General features: G+C 38.0%; 1 protein-coding gene across 2 annotated transcripts in view; it reads left to right on the forward strand.

Moving 5' to 3' along the window:
• The first annotated feature begins 68 nt into the window (after nt 1-68).
• fasn (fatty acid synthase) overlaps nt 69-25,256 on the forward strand; it is a 79,891-nt gene continuing 54,703 nt past the window's right edge. Inside the window, exons 1-4 of one of the 2 annotated variants that reach the window (XM_051936481.1) lie at nt 69-425; nt 22,267-22,406; nt 23,646-23,798; nt 24,331-24,504. In XM_051936481.1, the coding sequence (XP_051792441.1) occupies nt 22,280-22,406; nt 23,646-23,798; nt 24,331-24,504 (454 nt within the window). In that variant the 5' untranslated portion in view covers nt 69-425; nt 22,267-22,279. The remainder of the gene's footprint in view (nt 426-22,266; nt 22,407-23,645; nt 23,799-24,330; nt 24,505-25,256) is intronic. The other variant, XM_051936482.1, reaches the window with a different exon arrangement.

Below are 25,256 nucleotides of genomic sequence, written 5' to 3' on the forward strand. Positions count from 1 at the left end.
GTGGTGATGCTTCTGCGGCTTGTGAACGACAGTAACCTCTGAATCCATTTTCAAGCCTTTTTTTCTGATTCGCAAAGAGTTGATGAAAATCACCCCATCCCTGGCAGTGTCTGGGAGCCCTGCCTCCTTTTTCATTGGACTGCGCCGCAGAGCCAAGCTGTCAGCCCATGTGGCGTGGCCAGAGAGGATGTCAGACATTTAAATGAAGTAGAAAGAGAATCAAAAAGGCGAGAAACCAAGGGGTGCATCTGACGGACTGTTAAGGGCGCTGGCGCAGCACGCATTGATAAATAGAAAGTCAGATATATATATAGATTAAAAAAGTCACTTACCGGAGTGCAGTGCCCATTGCTTTCATCTTCTAGAGGTGTATCAGCTTCACGGCAGACCATTTACCTGGACAACAGTTCTTCATTTACAGGTAAGTCGGGAAAAATGCCTCGTCTTTCCTCTCACGCTATCGCAGCTTGGTCGCCCATAACGTGAACGGTATGCGTTTAGTCGAGTTCGTCATTTTTCTGAAAATGCGAAAAGACGATTGTGACGCTCAGGTGAATAGAGAATGAATGGCCGCAATCTAACGGCAAAGGTGACTAGCGTACCTGTGGCAAGGAATGAAAAACGATACTTAGAAAATGAAACACTTAAGATACAGAAGCGAAAAAAAAAGATAAAGGCGAGTTTTAGAAATCGTAGGATTTTTTTTATTATCCGGCATAAAGAAGTTAAGGAGACTTTTGTCGCGGGCCTACGCCGAGTAACCCCTCAATCCTCCCGCGTGAAATGGGGCGCGTAACCTCTCAACCCTCCCGCGCTAAGTGGGGCGCGTCACCCCTCAACCCTCCCGCGCTAAGTGGGGCGCGTCACCCCTCAACCCTCCCGCGCTAAGTGGGGCGCGTCACCCCTTAGCCGGCTGCACCAGTTGGGCTTTTAACACTTAACGCCACCCGTGCCAAATGGGGGCGCATAACCTGCTATTCGCCGACTCCTTTGCCATGAATCCTACACTTTCTGAGGGGCCAGAAACGTGCTGCCTGCAAAGCTCGTCGATAAAATGGCAGTTCCCATTTCAAGCAACGGGCGCATTGCGACGGAAACGAAATAGGAACCACGCGCTCGAAGTGGCTGACAGGCGGCCGGCCAAGTTGAACTTGGCAAAACGGGAGACGTAGGGAAGCCGCAGTTTTCTTTTGTATTCCAACCTTGTTTTTTGGCCAAAGGAGACATTTCTGCAGTGCAGTTGTGAGGAATGACAATTAGAAAAGGAGCAGAACAAAATGGACGCCTCTAATCTGATAACATCAGCATCAGGTAGCCGTTCACCCGGACTGGAGGAGCCTGGGGCTGGCGAGCATCCCTCAAGGGTATCACAAAAATGTAAGTTAGGGTCTATTTCAAATAACCCTATTCATGTAGCCTTTGATTAGAATATGCTTTGACAAAACGAATACGTTACAAAAAAAGACGGTGCTCAAAGAGCAGGTGCAGTGGCAGTCCATCTTTATACAGACCACAAACAGTCTCATTATGTATTTGCGGAGTACCAATGGAAAAGTTTAGTCAAATAGAATGAAAGGTGTTCTTTCAGTTGATTTTTATTGTCTTTTACACATTTAAGTGACTTCCAGGTGTGTTAAGTACATCTTCTAATGTAAATTGGTTGCTTATAATTGTTTGCCTTACAGTGAATGGACTGGCATCCATGCCAGCGTTAAATAAATAAACTTAATAATTACATTTATAGAGTGCCTTTCCAGCCTACTAAAGCGTATTACATAGCCAATGGGGAGCCACTTTCCCCACCACCAGTGTGTAACATCCATCACCAAGATGGACAGCGGTCATTCTTGTGCCAAGTGCACTCACCACACATTAGCTACTAGGTGGCAAAGGTGTAAGAGAGATAGTTAGCCAGTTAGAGACAGGGTATGATTAACGGGCCAGAATGACCAGGTTGCGATGGGCAGTTTAGTCAGGACATTGGGAAACACCTTACTGTTTTTGGAAGATGCCCAGGTATTTTTTTATGACTACAGAGAGTCAAGACCTTGGTTTTACATCTCCTCTGAAGGACAGTGCCCATTTTTACAGCACAGAGTCCCTGTCACTGCACTGGGGCATTAGGATCCACACACAGACCACAGGGTAAGCACCCCCTCACTCCTTTTAGCAGCAGCTCAAACTTTTTCTAGGTGGTCTCTCATCCAAGTACTGGCCGAGCTCAGATATGTTTAGATTCAATGAAGTGCAGGTGATATATGCCTGTTGGGTTAGTTCTTGCCATAAACTGATACTGGCAAACTGGGCTGCATCACCCCTTAACTTAGAGTTAGGTGGGTTTTAGAATTTTATGTAATCTTAAAAGATTATACTTTTTTTTCTTCTGAGACAAAGTAGGTTTAAATGTTTATGGGGTAATAAGTGCCTTGCTCATGGCACATAGTAATTCAAAGGCAGGGAATGAAATATTCATATAAATGTTTAATGTCAGAATCTCTAGCCAGTGTGGTACGCTTCTTAAAATAAGAAAGTAGCTTAAAAAAGTGGCATTATTTACATAACTCGGATGCAAGAATGAAAATGCTGTCAAGATCATACATATATTCTTTTACTAAACCCATCTAATTCAATTTTAGGTTAGGGAGGAATTGAGGCGTTTCTTGGCTGCACTGCAGAAAGTCATGAATTCAGTCCTCAGGTTGGCACTTTGGACAGTTATCCTGAAATATGGGAGGAAAATCAGAGGATTTGAACAAAAACCAACTCAGTCACAGAGAGAACATGTAAACCCTAAAAAGAAAGTGACTGAGCTAAAATGTACACATAGTCTTCTGAGGTTGTGAAGCAATATCGCTGACCAAAAAGCAAGACAAGGTAGATTACAGCATCACTGGAGTTAGAGGATGAAATGTATTTTATGAGTTGGTATGTATTATATTTAGCACTTTTAGAGAGTTTATCATTGTAAGGGTCTTTAAAAAGCATACACTGGGGAAATCAACACAAGGTCATAAAACAGGATGGAATCCTAGGATGAAAGGTGCATTCAGTTTTACATGGCACCTTTTACAGAGTACTATCTCGCAGCACACTTTTATAAAGCATTGAAAGCAACAAAAGATAAATTCTAGTAAAGAGTAATACTAATCAATGGGAAGCAAATGTACTTTATTTCTGGGAAGAGTTTATATATGTCCTGACAAAGTGAAAATAAAAACGGGCAAATCATTTATATACTGCAGCACCTTCTTTACAGCCAATAAAAGTGATACTATAATAGATACACTAGAAATGAAATAAAATCCACCAGTATAAAAAGATAAACAGGCATTGACATTATATAAATTCTACGTAAGAAAAAATAAAATCCAGGTTCAGTCAAACAATAAAAGTACAATTCAAAATTGATTTAAAGCTGCTTAGAGTTGGGGAGCCACTGAAATGCTGAGGCAAGACATTTCCACAGTGTCTGCATTTAAAACTGACTGTGGGAATTACTAAAAGCAATGCACATTGAGAATGAAGATGCATTTAGGTTGGTATATTCAGGAGCTAATGATGTTAGAGCTTTGTAAACTAATGAAAGAATCTTAAAATCAATTCTCAAGTACAAGGAAACAATGTGCAGTTTCTTTATTTAAAACAATATGTAAGCCCACTAAATCCAATTCAGAGTCCTAGGGATTAGGAGTCTAATTTGGTACCACTGGGCACAAAGCAGGATCCAACCCCGGAAAAGGTACCAGTCCATCACATGTCCCATATATGGAGCCAGTTTGGGACCACCAATTAATCAAAGGGGCATCTTTTGGGGATGTGAAAGTACAACCTGAGCACTTGGAGAAAAAACTCTTGCAGACCTGATAAGAGCACGCAGACTCGATACAGACATTCCCCAGGTGTGTGATTTACAAACTGGTTGATTGATTCATGGGTCAACAGTATTATAGATAGATGTTGTACATTATAGTACATAACAATTAACTGTTAAACTCCAACATAATTAATGTTTACACAACATTACATTGTATTTTAGGTAGGCCAGAATAAATTGGAGCTTTGAAATTCTACTGGTGACAAAAGCATGAATAAGACTTTCTGACAATAAAAGTCTTGCCTTTTGTTATATTTCTGAAATGATAAAATTCAGTACTGTAATATTATTTGAATGGTGTGTAAACCTAAAATCAATGATTACTCCTACATTCTTTGACTGAGATACAGTATGTAGTGGTAGTAAAACTAAGTTGCTGTCACCCAGCTCTCCGACTTCTTTGGTGTCCACTGCATATTGAGTATCCAAGTCTTATCACCATTAAGTTTTTAAAAGTTGCTTGGCATTTAATATGTAATGCGAATGATAGTTTATTAAATTACTAAGTCATTTATCATCATTAGGCTTCGAGCTGCTTATATCAGCATAAAAATGCAAGGGATATGTTGTACCTCTCATTTACTAGATTAAAGGTTAAGAAATAAGGGGAGAACAGGACAATCACCAGAATATAAAACAGTACAGCTAATATGCAACAGAGATGAAGAAGATAAATAAGACAAAGGGTATAAACACACAATATGATTGACAAACAAAATTGTACAGTTTTAAGTTGACATCGGCACTCAGTCACCCTGAACTAGGTAACTGGATTGAAAAATGGATGAATGGTTAAACTGACAAACTACGTTGAATACAATTCATAATGCAGTACAAGAAGAAACAAGGAGGCAGCACTGACAGACAAATGAGCTTGAAAAAAGTGACACCAAGAATAAAAAATAATGCACTGTAAGAGACAGAGAAAGGGTTTGAAACTGGAGGCCTTCAGTATTGAGTTAAGTGTTGCAGTTGGTCTAGGATTATTCCGTATATGTACCTAGGAAATTGCTTCCAGTGATCAGAAGACACAAACGTAGGTGAACATGAATCATTATTCCTGAAGCAAGCCTTTAGAAAAGCAAGGACACCTGTACCAGAATAATATTGTTAGTCATGTGTGTTTCTATGGGGCTAGCAATGTAGACAGAGATTTTGTTGTGTTGGCATTGACACCTTTGTAAGTTAATAGCAGAGTTTTTCAGACCCGACAGAAGCTAGTGTCATGTGCCAGCTTAAGATGTAACGTGATCACTGCCTTCTCTCAGATTCGGGGTTCCAGTGGCTATATTTGAAGTAGTTGTGTAATACTTCTTGAAGTAAATCCAGGAAGTATGGATAGACATAAGATCATGAATAAATAGGAAGGGACATCTTTATGTAACAAGAGGCCAGTTTAACACAAGAAATACAATTAGAGCTGGTTTAAAATATTACAATGAAATCATGTGCCTTCTAACATGATATAAATGTTAATACTGGCTGAACCTCTCCGACATGCCAGAATGATTCTTTTTGTACACAAGGGAAGAAGCTTATCAAGTCAATTAGAATGTGATTGCTCTTATTACCCCCATCATTGCATTTGTAGTGCTGTTCTTCCCTCATAAAGCTTTAGTATTTTGTACAATAGAAAATTAAGGGTTCACTGCTTGGTTCAGTGGCAGGGGAGGGGTGCTTTAATGTTTTTTTTGATAGGGAGTTCAGTTTTTATTCCACACATCAAAGATGTGCCATTGTTGTTGTTGAGTAACAACTATTGGGAAATCCAAGCTTGAGTGTTTGTATACTCTGCAGTGGATTGACACAATATCCTGGGTACATTATTACAAAGATAGGTTGGTCCTTGCTTCTTGTAGCCCTGTTTGTAAGAGGGGGAAAGATGTGTGTGTGTGAGTTGACAGGGTTATAGGTTTATGTGCTAGAAAGAAAATAAATGTAGTGCTCTGTAAATGATAGCCATTCAACCATAATATGTTTATCAACTAACTGCATCAGTTTGATTTATAGAGTTGCAATTTTTATCCTGTCTTGGCATAAACCACACTTGCAGTTTGTGTTAAAAAAGTTCTTGAACTTGCACTCCTTTTGCATGTCTTGCAGCAAGTTCTGTGACTTACAAAGCCTGTATATGGGGACAGTTATGGCCTTTAATACTATTGTGTTGATGCATTTGTCAGTTTTTACTTGAAACAATTCTTTTAATAGCTTTAAGAAATGTTCAAATCATTTTTGTAGTCTTCGCCTTTATCAGTTCCCCTACTCTTCCCGAATAATCCAGCATTTTTTTCAGTCGTGGCTAACGTAATTAACGTCTGTACTTGTAAGATTATTGATCAAGATAATGAAAATTAAAGTAGTGCAATTTCCAAAATGTACGTAATAGGTGTGAATATGTGTAAAATCACTCACCTCTAAAACAGATCTTCCATGGTCAGTAGACGCACGAAGACTTTACGTTTGGTGATGAACATCGGCTTTAAAAAGCATCAATTCCTGTTCAGCTTTACCTTTTCATGTGTTTTTATATACATACTCAGCAAATGTAATTTTTTTGGTATTATTTTGCTTAAAATTTATAACGTGAAATTAAACATAAAATTCTACAAGTTCTCTACTCATCCTTCTCCTTATTTTAAATATGAAAAGAGAAAACTTGTTGAGATATAATGTAAACTTAACATTTTTTAATGAATTTTGCTTTTGTCGATGTAGATAGATAGATAGATAGATACTTTATTAATACCAAGGGGAAATGTAACATACTTGTGTAGATTTGTAAAGCACAGAGTAAAAAATATTGATATCTGAATAGATACTCCCCTTTGAGTTGTGGAAGACTGTAATTTCTTTCGAGTTATACTGGGCCTCTTGGCGTATATGGTTAATGAGTTTTTGAGGATGAATTTTGGTACATAAATTTCACATATGAACCACATTTTCTCCATTTTCCTTTAGTGGACTTCAGAAAGGTTTAAAGGATTTTCTTTGCATTGGAATTTCTCTTCCACCTATTTTTTCCTACCTTTTTCCATGCTTACTGCTGCTTTTCAATGAATATTACCCTAAAAGTATTTTTGAGGGTGATGATCTGACTGACTATGAAACTTACCCGGCACAGGTGTATTTCACCTGAAGTCACTGGAAACACCTTCTCTGCAGTGAAGCTAATTATGTTATTTTTAAAGTCAACCTCTTACATAAGAGCCTATTTTTGGGTGTGTCATAGCAAAAGAAGATATACAGTGCATCCGGAAAGTACTCACAGCGCATCACTTTTCCCACATTTTGTTATGTTACAGCCTTATTCCAAAATGGATTAAATTCATTTTTTTTCCTCAGAATTCTACACACAACACTCCATAATGACAATGTGAAAAAAGTTTACTAGAGATTTTTGCAAATTTATTAAAAATAAAAAAAGTGAGAAAGCACATGTACATAAGTATTCACAGCCTTTGCCATGAAGCTCAAAATTGAGCTCAGGTACATCCTGTTTCCCCTGATCATCCTTGAGATGTTTCTGCAGTTTAATTGGAGTTCACCTGTGGTAAATTCAGTTGACTGGACATGATTTGGAAAGGCACACACCTGTCTATATAAGGTCCCACAGTTGACAGTTCATGTCAGAGCACAAACCAAGCATGAAGTCAAAGGATTTGTCTGTAGACCTCCGAGACAGGATTGTCTCGAGGCACAAATCTGGGGAAGGTTACAGAAAAATTTCTGCTGCTTTGAAGGTCCCAATGAGCACAGTGGCCTCCATCATCCGTAAGTGGAAGAAGTTCGAAACCACCAGGACTCTTCCTAGAGCTGGCCGGCCATCTAAACTGAGCGATCGGGGGAGAAGGGCCTTAGTCATGGAGGTGACCAAGAAGCCGATGGTCACTCTGTCAGAGCTCCAGAGGTCCTCTGTGGAGAGAGAAGAACCTTCCAGAAGGACAACCATCTCTGCCGCAATCCACCAATCAGGCCTGTATGGTAGAGTGGCCAGACGGAAGCCACTCCTTAGTAAAAGGCACATGGCAGCCTGCCTGGAATTTGCCAAAAGGCACCTGAAGGACTCTCAGACCATGAGAAAGAAAATTCTCTGGTCTGATGAGACAAAGATTGAACTCTTTGGTGTGAATGCCAGGCGTGACGTTTGGAGGAAACCAGGCACCGGTCATCACCAGGCCAATACCATCCCTACAGTGAAGCATGGTGGTGGCAGCATCATGCTGTGGGGATGTTTTTCAGCGGCAGGGACTGGGAGACTAGTCAGGATAAAGGGAAAGATGACTGCAGCAATGTACAGAGACATCCTGGATGAAAACCTGCTCCAGAGCGCTCTTGACCTCAGACTGGGGCGACGGTTCATCTTTCAGCAGGACAACGACCCTAAGCACACAGCCAAGATATCAAAGGAGTGGCTTCAGGACAACTCTGTGAATGTCCTTGAGTGGCCCAGCCAGAGCCCAGACTTGAATCCGATTGAACATCTCTGGAGAGATCTTAAAATGGCTGTGCAGCGACGCTTCCCATCCAACCTGATGGAGCTTGAGAGGTGCTGCAAAGAGGAATGGGCAAAACTGGCCAAGGATAGGTGTGCCAAGCTTGTGGCATCATATTCAAAAAGACTTGAGGCTGGAATTGCTGCCAAAGGTGCATCGACAAAGTATTGAGCAAAGGCTGTGAATACTTATGGACATGGGATTTCTCAGTTTTTTTATTTTTAATAAATTTGCAAAAACCTCAAGTAAACTTTTTTCACATTGTCATTATGGGGTGTTGTGTGTAGAATTCTGAGGAAACAAATTAATTTAATCCATTTTGGAATAAGGCTGTAAACATAACAAAATGTGGAAAAAGTGATGCGCTGTGAATACTTTCTGGATGCACTGTAACTTACAGGATTAAGCTTTTTCATGTTTTCTTTAGAATTTCTTGTAAAGTTTTTTTTCACTATTTCACTGAACATTTTTTGAAAGCAAAATATATATATAACTCCAATTTGCAACACATTGAAATGTGGATAAACTCCAAGAAAGCTGAGAACTTTTTATATCCACAGCAAATAGTGAGGAAGGGTGAAGTGGCAATGTGCTCATTTGTCACCTAGTTCTGGAACAGTTAAGTTAGTTTTTATGCTGCCTCTTCATACTTCACATTTCCAGCCCATTTTTATAAATGCTAAAGAAAGTATATTAATGTTTTTAACTTTTTTTCCATTTTTGGCAACCTGATTACTTTCAAAATTTCATAGATCATTTAATGTAGACTCTTTCAGAGTTAGCAGACTGTTCAGAGATCTATTATGAGAGCTGCATTAGCTATTTGGATTGCACAGGGTTGAAACGGCTTGTTTGTCATCTTGCCGCATTAGAACTGAGGCTGACCTAAATTGCAGCCACACATTCTTCTTAGGCATGAGGCTCTCTTTTGTCTCTTTCCGATTATCCTAAAACCTTTTTGTTAAGTAAACACCCTTTATTCCTTGTGCAAACAAAAGAATGCGTGCATCTTACAACATGTATATTTAAAAAATCTGTTCTTCTCCTAGTGCTTTTCCTCATTTGAGCAATTATTGACAACATTCACAGTCCCATAATATACTTCTTTCTCCAAGTAGTTTGCTGTTGAGAAGGCTCTTGACAAGGTGGCATACTGTGGACATGGTATAAGAACATATGTTGTATGTGTATATATTAGATGTATGAAATACTGTATGATTGTCAGGAAACTTAGCATTAAGCATTTGTAAATTAATTTAATAGAATAATCTTATTTAACAGTGAAACAAACAGTCTTGAAAATGGCAAAATTATTTTTAATAAATAATTCTTAAAACTTAAAAAGTTTAAATTCATATCTCATTTATGCTGTAGGCTGCCACTATTAGATTGTGTTCTTTTCCAGGACTGTTTAGATAAGAGGCTTTATTTAAACAGATATGTACTAATGCGTAAATATCCAAGGAAAGGCAGCCTGAGTATCTGAATATGTGTTCTCTTTATAAAGCCAGTGTCTGATATTTTAAAAAGTTAATTTCTTTTCTCTGAGTTGTTCAATACATTTTTGACAGGTAAGGACATGCACAATACAACCACACCTTGAAAAACGTGTGAGCTTAGCAATCACTAACTTGGAGTCCTGCCAAACAATCCACCACCCTTATGCGACTTAAATGTTGCCTTAGCATTTTCTATGAACAGACTTGAGTCTAGATGGCAGATTTATTATTGTAGCTGGCCTTGTAACTAAGTAAATGATCATATGTTTGTGCCTCTAAGTGAAGTGTATTGTTTTTTTTTTCCCTCACAATCCTGACCTGATATTGTGGCTTCGGGAGATATGAGAATATTTTTGTTGGTAATGATTATAAAGACCATGTTATACACAGGTGTCCTTTCATTAAGTCTTGCAGCCTTCATACTTTAGTTACATGGAACTAAACGTTGCCCTTCCTCCAAATGTTTAACAGATTTTCAAATTCTAGAGGAACTTCACTGAATCATAACTTTCTCATTCCCTCTGCCTACTGACTTATTCAGATCCATTTAATTTAAAGTTTAAATAGTAGTTTTGGACCATGGATGATCAAGTCTCAAAGTGAAGGGTGTCAGTGGCAGCAGGCAATATTTCAGTCTGGTTTTTAATCTGTGTCTGATTATCATCATCTAATCTCATTCTATATTCTTTTACTGGCAGTAGCAACCTGCCAGCTAAGACACCCCAGACCACCTTATTCACACCTCTTGGGGAATTTTCGGTCATTTGCAAGACAAACCGTACATACTGCATGTAATTTATCCAGTGTATCTTTGGTCTTATTCCAGTGGGCCTTATCTGATGTGTATAGTGCATATGGGACATCCTCACTACAGGCCCAAAGCATATCGAACAGCTCTTCTTAATATGAAAGCAACTGCTCAACTCTAAGGTCTTCCCATATTGCTGAATTATACTTATAACAACAACAACATTTATTTATATGGCACATTTTCTTACAAACAATGTAACTCAAAGTGCTGTACATGATGAAGAAAGAGAAAAAGGAAACAATAAATAAGAGTTAAAATTAGGGAACACTAATTAACATAGAATAAACGTAAGGTCCGATGGCCAGGAAGGACAGAAAAAACAAAAAAAAATCTGCAGGGGGTCTGAGGCCACGAGACCACCCAGCCCCCTCTAGGCATTCTACCTAAGATAAATGACCTCATTGTATTCAGGGTTCTCATGGAAGAATTTGTTGATGATGGTCATGTGCACTTCTGGCCTTTAATCCATCAATGTAGGGACATCACGGTGCTTTGATCAGGTGGTGGTGGTGCAGATCGCCACCACAGAAAACTGGAAACAGAAGAGAAAGTAGGGGTTAGTACGGATTTTGGAGTCACCATGAATAATGATATTTAATTGAATATACAGACCATCAGGATTAAACTAAGATGAAGCTACGAGAAAGCCATGTTAAATGAATGTGTTTTCAGCAGTTTTTTAAAGTGCTCCACTGTATTAGCCTGGCAAATTCCTATTGGCAAGCTATTCCAGATTTTAGGTGCATAACAGCAGAAGGCCACCTCACCACTTCTTTTAGGTTTAGCTCTCGGAATAATAAGCAGACACTCATTTGAAGATCTAAGGTTATGATTTGGAGTGTAAGGTGTAAGACATTCCGAAATATAAGATGGAGCGAGAGTATTTAAGGCTTATACAGAGAATGAGCCCTAAATCCCTGTGTAGCAAGCTCATTTTGGCAGCTTATATTTGTAGTCTCGTTTCATTGGTCAATACCCAGAACTTGTGATTGTTTGTGAAGAGAGGATGTACTGTAGATCAACTGGTAAATTAAAAGGTTGGTCCCAGGACCTAGTTTCCATTTTAACCACCAGGTCCTTGAAATATGTCCACAAAACTGCTGTGCACCAATTTGTTGGCCAGTTTGATAATCACCTCCACCCCGACTGAGATTCCAGGATCCATGAACTTTTTTCCACTTTGAAGCAGCTGGTGCTCATTTATCTGTAGGGAACAAGACACTGTTTTCTGAGAGATGGCCATTACCTCATATTTGGAAGTGTTAACTCTAATCCCATCCACTTCACACTCGCCTGATAACCGCTACAGTAAATGCCAGAGATCACAGTCTTGATTAGGACAAGAGAGAAACATCATCAAGTTATCCCCAAACAACACAGATGTGACTTTAGCCACCACATTAATGTATTAATTAACATGCGCCTTTTAACTGTTTCGTATTTTTGAATTTAAAAAAATCTCTTCCACATTAAAAGTATGTTTTCTGTGAAATATTTCCATCTGTTTATTATATTCTGCATTATTTTGTTACATACCCATATACAATTAATCTTCATTTTATAATTGACCTGTGTTTGGAACTGTATAGGGAGTAATAAGATACCAGCTTTTATGATAAGTGGCAGGGGAGAATGATTTAGTTTGGCAGTCCATTATATGTTTTTAGGCACAAGTAAACTGCTGTTTTCAAATGTCAGAGACTGAATACTGTCTTGTGATTTTAAAATATAAACATACAACTTAGACCAGTATTAATTTACTGAAAAGCAGAAAACACCCTCAGACAGGTATTCTAAAGAAATACGGTAGGTATACAGTAACACTAATTAGGCAAGGAGCTCATTTACAGGCATTAAATTGTCACAGATTAAGTGTGTAGTACCTGCAAACAGCTGTAGCCGCATTGACTAAATTGTTTATCCCTAACAGTAGACACCGTATGCTTCACATTCCCTTTTGTTCCTTCCTCATTATAGCATTTATTAGTGGACTAGCAAAGTGTAATAACATCCATTATTCAAAGCTGCTCTGTTCTTATATGGGCAGTACGTTCCCATTGCCCTCTTGTATTTATTCATTATACTGAACAATTAATTATAAGAATCTTGCTTTCAATGCATACATTTTGATTACTTAAGAAATTTCACTAGGTGTTTTTAGGGAGAAAGATGAACTCCCCCTTCTGTATGTTAAAGCTGAGAAATTCATTGTATGTGTTTTTGTAAAGTAAGCTATTTATGGGGAAATGTTTAAAGAACTAATGTGGATGGCAGAAAGTGATGAAAACTTCAAATGCAGATGGCATGGTGGCTGATGGGTAGTGCTGATGCCCCATGGATCATATGTTCTTGGCTTGAATCCTGTGTTCAGTTCCTTGTATGTTTGAAGGTTACATATTTTCCTTGTGTCTATATGGTTTTCCACCCATGTTCCAAAGCATGGTCTTGTTAGGTTTATTGGTTAATGCATATTGGACCGGTGTGAGTATGTGCAGTAGTAGGCCCTGTGATGGACGGTTTCGTTATCTGCTTCATGTCTTTTGTCCCATGCTGCAGGGATAGGCCCTGGTCCCTGTGACCCTTATTTAGGTTAAGTAAGCTTTAGAATATTGTGAAAATGAATAGGAAGCTTTTCTTTGTTTTCATCAGTTTCTCTGTATTTGATACATGTAGTTTATGAAGCTCTAGAAAACAGTACAACATATTAGGACCTGCATCTGCCACTACATTGTAGCTGCCAGCTGGGAAGTGTTGGTCTACCCCCTATACTATTGGAGATAACAGAATTTTAGTTAAATAAAAATGCAGGTTTTTACAATGATCAGGTCTGAAGGAAGATATAGATTGTTTACTTTGTTTTATGGGCCATAAATATGCATATTGTTCATATTATATATTGTTTCCTGTTTTTATATATCTTATTTAAATATAAATGCTTTGACAGATGAATACCACCTGGTGCTTCAGCATAATGACTCTTAGAAGCTCATTTCCGTACACAGTATATTGTCAGCTTCATTTTGGAAATACAGTATGACAGGTCCAACTATGACGTGACACATGTGCTGACAACTTTAGTAAAAACATTCTAGTCTAAACATGTATGTAATGTAAATCTTGAGCGAGTTTAATTTTTGCACTGACAATCAAGCTATCATTTATTTTAGCATTGTGTTCTTACAGATGCTCTCATTCCAGAATCGAGGACTTCATATGAAGGGTGTCTTTGGGCATTGCTATTTTTTGACCAAAACTTAGAGTTGTGGAACACGTTACAAGTAATGTTTGTGGTGGACATGAGCTTCTGCCACAAAGATTTGTATTCTACTACCTGTAAAGCACAAAAATAATTGTCTACATAAACAGATTCTTTGTGGAGTTCCTTCTGTTCTTTTTAAGTGTGGAAACTTGTGATAGCTGCAAATTGTGACTAGCTACACAATGTTTCCTTACACCTTTAATTTGAAACATGTGTCCCATCAATTAGTAATTTTCACTCCTCTGCTAATGCATGTAGGATCGTGGGAAGCTGTTTGGTTTTGTGTAGGACAATGCTTAATTGTTCCTAAGTCCTGGATTACTTGTCATTGCCTCAATTTATTGATGCTGCAGGTTTTAAAAATGGGTGTTGTTTAATTTGAACTGATGGTCATGATATGTGTCTTGTGCATTTTGTGCATCGCTGTGAATACATTAGTATGTGTGTTTGTGTTTACTCTGGAAAGGCATGGCTGTTCATCAACTAGTGTTATTCAAATATCTGTGTTTTGTGAAAACGTGTAATTACTTTTAGTGTGTGCTCTTCATAAGGCTTTAGCAGGTCATAACATTAATTTGGTTGTGAGATTGAACAAGAATAGATTAAAACAAAACACTAAACTCTGCTAGTGCAAGGTTTATGTCCTATGTTATTTTGTGTGTCAGACCATTCATGAGGTAATCATTTCCAATTACATTTTCCTCTACTTTTTCCATTCTGACTCGTATACTTGTTTTGCATTACTTATTTGGTTGACTACAGAGTGATATGTATTGTATTCTTTTTTTGTCTGTACATTTTGCCTCATCATTTTAACAGAAGATTTTGATTTACTGGTCACTCTACACTACCATCCTCCCCCATGCAGTGTTGGGTAATGAAAGACTGAAATGGATGTCCTGTGCTTACTGGTAGGCTCGCTGTAGATGACGGGAATATAGGAGGAATAATAATGCTGATTCTCTGTGCGAGTAGAGCTTGGAGGCCACCAGAGCACCTTCGGAGGAGCGCTGACAGATCCGGGACACATCCAACAGTTCCTAACTGACCTGAGAGCTTTTGAGAATTCTGCAGGAACAGCTGAGAAAAGTTGTCAGCTTGGCACATGGCCATGACAACCTTCACTAGGAAAAGCAGGTAGAAAGTGAAATGAAGTAAAATAACACCTTATGGCCTGTAACATGTATTACTATCCGGCTTTTGGGTCTAGTTTCCTCTTGGGTAGGGTTTGTTGAGTATTGTTGACATGTTCTCGTTGATGGGGTTAAAAGGTAGTTGTCATTTAAGGTAATTTCAGTGAATATGTAATATGCATGTGTGATTAAAAGTCTTGAAGCATGTTTGTGAAACATGTAGTGGTTATCTTTGCTTTTTATTTCAGTGATGTGCTTTAATATATTTTAACCACAAAATGAGCCAAAATGATGTATATTATGTGCTTGATGAAATGCATCTCAATTGATTAGACAAATTAATATCAGCATTGTCAATGCTGTGGAAATCCATATTACTAACCGAGAATGCTAAACCGGATGATGGACGCAGGCACATCCGGCCATGGGCCGTAGCTGCAAAAAGACGTACTGCGCCGGCGCAACAAACAGTCCGCGAGAGTCGGCTGAGGACCCGAGAAAGGCGGACAAAAGAGGGCGAGAGAGGCGGATGAGGGTCCGCGAGAGACGCAGGCGCAAAAAGAGTCCGACAAGAGCACAGAAAACAGGAGTGAGCACATACAGAAAGGAGTCACAAAAATGAGGCTCAACAAGCACCAAAATAAGGAAAAAAAAACATTAAAGAGCACTCAAACGAGGGGAAAGCATGAAACACATTGCACACGAAACTAAACACACCAAAAAAAAAAGAACAGACGAGCGCACAATAGCAAGGCACGACCAAATGCCCCTTTTAACACAACGCACTATATTATGTCCAAAAAATATTAATGTGGAAAACATAAATACCCAAGTCATTCCATTACTTCCTGGAGAGACACAACTCTTTCTAAGCTCTGACAAACTTGACTCTGATCACAACAATAACCATCTTAAATGACCTTACAAGTTCTGAGCTGGAATTACCTTTTACACTTAAACGGCGTGTACAAAGAAATTTTCAAATAAACCTTTACACTGTGCCACACACTTTATTGTGTGCTTTCTATTTGCATCATCTACACCGTCACACTATTCTATAGCTCATTCATACATCACGCTCTTTGTCATTCCCAACACCAGGGGTTGGCGAGTGAAGCCCACCCCACAGACCCTACAAGCAACGGACGGGACACACACAAAGAGGGGGATTCAAACAAGACACAGGAACACAAAAAGAAAGAAGACGCTCGCGCAACAACAATCCTCACCCCCCCCCCCCCACACACACACACACACATCCATAAGAAGTGACACCCAAAGCCACATATTCTAAAGTGAACGTCAACACCTTCACACTAGACAGCATAGGTGTCAGCATAGGTGGATCTCCTTACAATAAAGCACTATTAACCGTTCAACTGCAGAAAAGGAAACATATTAACAGTGACTGCGACCCTCCGGAGTGGCAGCAAATCTGTTAATAAATGGTCGTACATGTCACTCAATATTCAAAATAACGGTCCCAATCACAGAGACATCAGTATCCACTATGAACATTCACAGTAGCAATGCCCGAGACATCCGTCTTGCAAAACTGATAATTATTGATGAATGTACAATGGCATCCAGTCACTTACTCAACACCATTGATAAACTTCTACAAACATTGATGAATAATAATATTCCCTTTGGAGGAAAAGTTCTTTTATTAGGAGGAGATTTTAGACAATGCTTAGCTATTGTTCCACATGCCATGCGCTCAGCTATTGTTCAGTCCACCTTAAAATACGCAGACAATTGGCATTGCTTTAAAACAATACAGTTGGTACAAAACATGCGATGTCCAGATCCAGAATATAACAGTTGGCTAATACAACTGGGAAATGGTACACTCACAAATACAGATGGACTTCACCCAGATATTATTTCCATTCCACAATCCTTTATCTCAGACGACTTAGTAAAAGAGATATTTGGAACAGCAATCACATTAGACCAAATACCCCTGTTAACACAACGCACTGTATTATGTCCAATGACGACAATGAACATATAAATTTCCCCTTAGAATATTTGAACACTATTAACCCTGCCGGATTACCACAACACAACCTTGCCCTTAAAAACGGAACAATAATCATGCTATTAAGAAACCTTAACACAAAACAGGGTTTATGCAATGGCACACGGTTAGTCGTCAACACCATGACACGCAATGTTATTCAAGCGACAGTTCTTACAGGATCACATGCTAACAATACTGTTCTCATTCCTAGAATTGACCTTACAAGTTCTGAGCTAGAATTACCTTTTACATTGAAACGCCGACAGTTCCCCATTAAACCTGCATTTGCCATGACCATCAACAAATCACAAGGACAAACCATGGACAAGGTTGGCATCTACCTCTCTGAGCCCGTTTTTGGACATGGACAACTTTATGTTGCCTTCTCACGTGTTCGCCGTTCATCTGACGTTAAAGTTAAAATTCTAAATAATCCATGCCAAGGAAGACTCATTCAAGGACAAGACACCATCTTTACTACTAATGTTGTATACAAAGAAATATTCCAATAAAACATTAATATATGACAAACACTCTATTTGTTATTTCTATGGGCATCATCCAAAGCTGCACACTATTCTATATCTAATTCATACATCTGACTCTTTCTCATGTCCCAACGCCAGGGGTTGGCGAGCGAAGCGAGCAGGGGGCGGAGCCCCCTAGTTTATAATAGTATACCATACTAGAAACTCATTGCCAATAGAGGTCTTTATTTCTATTTTTTCACTAACAGTATCAAAGTGAGAAAAACAGGTTTTTCAGGAGACCAATTATTAATTTAAAGAAAGATTAATCTGTACCAATGGATAGTTAACAGTTGTACCATCCATGAAATGTTTTTTCATTTGTATTTCAAATTCTCTTCAAGTTTAGATACCTGTAGATGTACACACACCAGAATGGCTATATAGATAGAAAATTAAAAAGAAAGAAAAGCTTCTGACTTGGCAGTCACAGTGAAGCTCTATAAAGGCGTATTGCTGTTGGTATAAAGGAGCTGCCGAAGTGTTTCCTGGAACGCTTCCGCTGAATAATTTGTTGGCTTAAAGTTCTCTGTGTTGTGCTATCATAAAGAAAATGTGCAGCATTGTTCATGATGGCACTTTTTCTTTTTTTCATTCTTTCCTTTGTTATTACCTCCAGGGGGCCCAGAGTGCATCCCACAATTGAGCCTGCCCTTTTAATTAACTTGTTGATTCAATGGGCCTCACCTCAAGTGGTGTTACCAACTCAAGTACACCAAAGCATAGAAAATTGCACTGGCCATCACAAAGTTGTAGAAGTTGTGAAAAATGTTGTTATCCACATTAAAGGAATGCAGTTTATAAGGTTTAAGGTTTATGGGACAAGGATAAGGTATAAAGCAGGAACCAGCCCTGGACGTAGTACTAGTTCCTCACAGGACACGTACTGTACATACGTAACTCACACTCAGTCATACTGAGATAATTTAGAGTTGTAAGGTAAACTGCCATGTGTTTCTGTGGATTTGAGTGAAAAAACAAAGCCCTTCAAGAAAGATCATCATCCACATGGAGAGAAATGGTATCTAGACATGGTTTAGAATATATGACTCTGGTATTGCATGTTGTAGCAGCACAGACCACTGTATCTATCAGCCAACTTGCAGGTTTTTCCACATTTAAATTGCATATAGTACAAAGTTTTAATGACCTCTTGGGCACGGCCATCAGCAGTGTGTCTGTCTGCGGTGAGAGTGTCGACCTCGTCGGGAGGTTTACTTACCTTGGCAGTGACATTCATGTCTCTGGTGACTCTTCCTATGAAGTCAGTAGATGGATTGGGAGAGCATGGGGGGGTCATGAGATCGCTGGAAAGGGGTATGTGCCGCTCCCGATATCTATGCAAAAGGATGAAGGTCCAAGTCTTTAGAGTCCTGGTGCTTCCCGTTTTGCTATATGGTTGCAAGACATGGACGCTGTCCAGTGGCCTGAAACAAAGACTGGACTCCTTTGGTGCTGTGTCTCTCTGGAAAATTCTTAGGTACCGTTGGTTTGACCTTGTGTTGCTCATGGAGTCCCGAATGAGGCACATTACCTGCATTGTGAGGGAGCATCAGTTACGGCACTACGGCCATGTGGCGTGTTTCCCCGAGGGTGATCCGGCTTGTAAGATCCTCATTGTTGGGGACCCGAGTGTCTGGACCAGGCCAAGGGGTCGCCCACGTAACACCTGGCTGCGGCAGATAGAGGGTCATTTCCAGAGGGTGGGATTGGACTGTATGTCTGCCTGGGGGATTGCCAACCGGGATCCCAAGTTGTTTCGTCGTGTAGTGGGTGCGGTAACACACTGTACCAGTGCATGCTCCCCAACTTGACGTGACTTGATAGTACAAAGAGTTTTGTATATGACCTCTAGTAAGCAAAGTCTGTTTTTCAAATCTGAAACACTACCATATTGCTGCATCAAACTATTAAGCTATTTACTTTTAAACTATTACTATATTGAACCGTTCTTAAAAATAGCTTGTTCAGCCAACTTTTTTTTCTTAATTAACACAAATTTAGGCAAGTTAAAAGCCTGGTTTATAAAATACAAAGAGGAAATGATGTGTAGTATGCCATGAAATGGAATTGTCATTGCTCATTTCCTATCTTGGTCACTGTAGTTCAAGGGCGTCAAACTGAGCTCCTGGAAGGACACAGCCGGCTGCAGGTTTTGATTCCAACTGCTTTCTTCATTATTAATGAACTAGGGGGCTCCGCCCCCTGCTCGCTTCGCTCGCCAACCCCTGGTGTTGGGAATGACAAAGAGCGTGATGTATGAATGAGATATAGAATAGTGTGACGGTGTAGATGATGCAAATAGAAAGCAAACAATAAAGTGTGTGGCACAGTGTAAAGGTTTATTTGAAAATTTATTTGTACATGAATTATTAATGCTAATGGAACATGCTGAGTTGCCTTGATTTTAAATACTTTGCATATTAAATGTTTATTCCTTTAAAGAGCAGCCGAACAATAATTAGATGCAAAGTGGGCCAAGAGATGACTAGGCTAACTTTGATTCCATTTACATATGTGTCTTTAATACAATATCTGTCTCAATAAAATATTGGTCTACACCACAAAGCATTTGGATTGTGAACTTAGAAAATCAGTTTTGGCAGTGGCTGGCGTGGCAGAATGACAATGCTTACATACCATAAAATTAAATAAAGAGTTTCATTAACAGTTAAATAGGGGATTTATTGGAGTGAAAATGGTGGCCCTCCATAACTGTCTGAGATCCTTGAGTTAGAAGGCCATCATTTATCTTACTTTGCATCTCTTTATTGTTTGGCTGCCGGTTGAGAAAAAAAAAAACACCATTAAGAACATCAGTTATAATTAAGGCAAAAATAAGTTGGATAAATTGGCAGCTGTAACTGGTTACTAATTAAGAATGTGGCTAAAACAAAAGCTTGTAGTCACTATGGCCCTCCGGGTTGACACCCCTGCTGTGGAGGTACGCTATTCAGACTTGTTTGCTGTCTGGAAGGACTTGGAGTCCTTTTAACCCTTTAATGGGTGCAATCAGTGGTTAAAGGAAATGGACTGTATGGAGTATATACTGAGCACTCCAGCGCCATCCTTTGTACTAAAACATGGTCTAGTTGATTAGTATATCTAAATTAAATTGTTCCAAATATTTGTAGGACTATGATTTGCATCTTGTGCAGATAATTGTCTCCTATGATTTGCATCTTGTGCAGATAATTGTCTCATTCCAGGCACATATGAAGGCTTATGTAGGGTAGTGTACACTTCAAAACCTGAAAGTATCTTGACCTTATAAATCTCCTTGCCTAAGGGCCTTAGCTAAATAGCCTAGATTGGCTATAATAGACCTCTCTGTACATCATATATTCCTGGATTTTCCTATTATTTTCCATAATTAATATGCTATCCAAACAGAGGGTTAGATTTCAGAGAGTAGCCTCATTTAGGAAGTTATGTTTCTCTCTTGAAGTGAAGGAACTTTTTATAGTGACTTCACAGTATTGTCCACTGTTACGTTAGAATTCAGTTGTTTAGAAGCAGCTGTCTTTCTTTGCCTGGACACTGAATGAATTAAGTAGTTCATTTTTTCACTTGGAATTTATTTTCTGACTAGTTTGTTCAGTTTGAAAATAAATTATTTTGTACAGAGTACGTCCTTTTTTAAACATAGGGCAAACTTTAAACTTTGTCATGGGTACCTCAGTAATCTGTGCAGCTCTGACAGTTTATTAGGTTAAGAACTGCTGGTCCAGATGTTGCAACACAACAAAAATGTCCTGCACATATATAAAGATATTTAAGGTCACTGCTAAGAGCTGTAGGGGATTACTGATAGTTGGAGCTGCAGTTGCACAACTACAATGTGCTCATAGTTTGGCAAATGCTGGCATGGCTGAATCGTTGCCAAGGGCCTTTTAACTAGTGTGGTAATGAGCAAGTGTGTTGCAATTAAAGTAGAATGTTTTACAATGAGAAATACGCAGATCACATATGTAAAATCAGAAATGAAACCTGGCAAAAACACTGACCTTATACATATATTAAAAATATGGTGTTAGTGTTAATGAGTATGACTCAATTTTGGTTAGTTTTTTGAGTTTTTCAAATATGGACTATAGTGCATTAGAACTTAGGCTACATTCAGTAATATTTTTCCACCTTTCCTTGTTTTCGATATTGGGTATCAGTAATTGCAAAATTGCTTCAGTTTGAGCAATTTCTCGGGAAGAATTAGCTGAACTTAGAGACATGTTTGTAGAATGTGATGATGAGTGTTTTTTTTTCAAATTAGGCTAGCCAGTAGCTACTTATATAAAAGGGATATTATATGTTTAAAAATAATGCCTGTTTGGAGAGATGGAATGCTTATATTTTCATTTGCATTTTGTATTAATCTTCTCTTGACTGTTTCTCTCAAAGGCACAGCCTATCTGCATTAAATTATTATGTGTGGATAGCAGCTTGCATCCAGTCTCTCTTTATTACATCAGATTTAGATTTTTAATTTGCACTGTGAAAGATAACACAAATTCATTTGAAAATCAACAAAAGGTTAGCATAAACTTCTGTCTCTTTTAAATTTTGTTATTACTGGATGATTTTGACAGTATGTAATTTAGAATTGTATTTAGCTGTTCAAATCATTTCTATTTCTCCTGCCTATAGGACAAACAAAAAAATGGAAGATATTGTCATAGCTGGAATATCAGGACGACTGCCAGAGTCTCATAACCTCCAGGAATTCTGGGAAAACCTTATCAATGGAGTTGACATGGTAACAGAAGATGACAGAAGATGGAAGCCAGGTAAAGTAGAATTTCATCATTTCCATTTTCAGAGGTCAATATTTGATGGTCAGTAGTCATTAAAGTAACTCTTCTGATATTTAAAAAGTTAAATAAATTTAGTGCTTCTTAAAGTCACCAAACAAGTCTAGAAGTATGGTGTCTGCAAAAATGGATTTTAATTTGGAGGTGACAGCTCTTGTCATGGTCATGTGATTAGCTACTGTAGTACTATTCTAATTAGCAATCTGAAGTTATTGATCAGATTTTTAGCAATCTGAATTAGAATCTGTTTTATTGTACATTTTGAATTTTACACTTGCTTTTGTCCCTTTTGGAACACCATTTGGTGCCAAACTTAACAGATAAAAAAAATGATGACATAAATAATTGCATGAAAAAGTGCAATGCTATATAGGAATGAGTCATGAAATTGTGAAAAAAGTGGAATTAATTAAAAGTCATCTAATTGTTATGAAGTATAATTTCATCATTTTTGTGTCATTAAGGTGTTAATTTCTTTGTAGTGTCCTTTGATGCTATCATTTGTAGAAAAGAAGGGTTAATTGTGAGTTTTTGTTGCTTCTTATTGTAGTTTGTTAGAGTAAGCATTATACAAGGCACTATATAAAATAATTTTGTATTATGACTCTTGATTCTCATACTACTTGAATAATTGAAGATAATTGACTCCTGCTTGATTTCTACATAATGTAGAAACCTCTAGAATTAGACAATTAAAAGGAAATATCATGGCTTTATTAATTTATTTTATTCCATCTGCATAACTTCAGATGATTGCTGAATCTCTTTTTTGGCTACACATGCACCAGAGCAAAATTTCTTCTAGATCTTTTGTCTTATGTCAATGTTGAGCATCTCAGTGCCTTACCAGAGTTTGTGGTGCAAATAATTGAACTTCAGAAGGTGTTCTTAAAACACTGGTAGTAACACAAGTACACACAAGAAGATTGGGACAAAGTCAGTGGTCAGATAAAAGTTGGGTTGGCAACATGCATTTTCTTTCCACGTCTTATATATAATATATAATAATCCAAACTTTCTATCTGAAACCATGCCAATACTTTTAATTAATTGCAATTTTGAATCATTTTGGTGCTCATCGTATGTATATGAGTTGTTTTATTAGCAATTTAGAGTAACCAATTAGTGGCCTTATTTAATAATATCTTGTTTGGTGGCTTAATGTCGTATAACTAATTGAAGGTGCATGCTCAATGACTTCATTTCTTCTTTTAGGACTGTATGGCCTACCCCGCAGAAATGGGAAATTGAAGGAAATTAGTAAATTTGATGCCCCCTTTTTTGGAGTCCATCCCAAACAGGCACACACTATGGATCCACAGCTTCGCTTACTTCTGGAAATCTCATATGAGGCGATTTTGGATGGAGGTGAGCACCCCACCGGAGATAGATTTTGCTTCAGTTTTCACTTCTGTTATACTTACTTATTCAATGATTCATTTATTGTTATGAACCCACATATTCTAATCAAGGATCATGAGGCTGAAGACTATCCTAACAGCAATATGTGTAAAGAAGTCCATTACAGGCCTCACATGGGCTCATGTGCATAACTCATATTCATAAAGGGTCAATTTCCTTTTGTGAAGTAGTGTACATTTTTGTGATGAGGGAGGAAGCTACAGTATATGGAGAAGATCCATAAAATGTAAAAGCTCTTCACAGACAGTGATTGGGATCAGATTTGAACCCTATTATAGCAGCATTGATAATTACACTTTCATGCACTATGGTATATAAGATTATATATAAGAAGGTATATAAGAAAACAAAATATGATTGTAATTTATTTTATTTCCTTTGTTCCTAAAGTAACCCACTATCCTAGTACCTGAGCAGAAATTAGTGTGAAAATAAGCCTGCGAATCGTTTTCAGCATAATTGTTATTTGCGTTTGCAGGTATTAATCCAGTCTCAATGCGGGGCTCCAATACAGGAGTATACATTGGTGTCAGCGGCTCAGAAGCAGCAGAAGCATTCAGTCGTGACCCTGAAGAGCTGCTGGGATACAGCATGACAGGGTGTCAGCGTGCCATGTTTGCCAACAGGCTGTCTTACTTTTTTGACTTCAAAGGTTGTTATTTTTTAATTTGTTCTTTTATTATGCATTATTAAAATGTTGCTTTAAAACTTATGATGCAATTTTGGTTAAATGTCTGACATGTTAGATACACTAAGTGAGAATATAGTTGTAGATATTTAAGCTCTGAGAACCTAAGTGCAAGGTAGGGCTTTTCAGAATTCAAAAAATATCATTTTCAATCTTGTTTTATAGTTTGTAAATTTAATGTAGTTTCATCCTATGTTAGTACTAGTGGATCAATTTTGACTTTTTTATATGAAATAAAATTTACAGTTTGCAGTAGTCAAATTTTTAGACATAGACTACAAATTATGAATGAGTGTGCAATGTTATAATTATACTATTATCATGTTACCTTCATATCAATCAAAATAATGATACAAAAGCAAGGCTGTTTTTTAATTTTGTCTTAATCCATTGTTTTCCTGAACCTTCTATAATTTGATCACAGATTTTTTTTTTTTACAAAATGGGAGCTCATAATATTGTTTAAAGTAAGAAATACTTTGGAAGTATTACTACTGAAAATAATTATCCTATTTAGATTGAAGTTGAGCACATATGAAATCGTTGACCTATTGCACTTTGCTAAATTGCATTTTACACATAGCTAATTGTGTCACTGCCTCTCTTTACATTAGTAGTACAGCAGAATTAAAATCATTAACCTAATATTAAAAACATGATTTTACATAATCAGTGTCTATATACCTATCTAATAAGCTGAAGCACAATCTTTTTGG

This window comes from Erpetoichthys calabaricus, chromosome 14 (genome assembly GCF_900747795.2).
Source record: "Erpetoichthys calabaricus chromosome 14, fErpCal1.3, whole genome shotgun sequence".
NCBI classification, from domain to species: domain Eukaryota; kingdom Metazoa; phylum Chordata; class Cladistia; order Polypteriformes; family Polypteridae; genus Erpetoichthys; species Erpetoichthys calabaricus.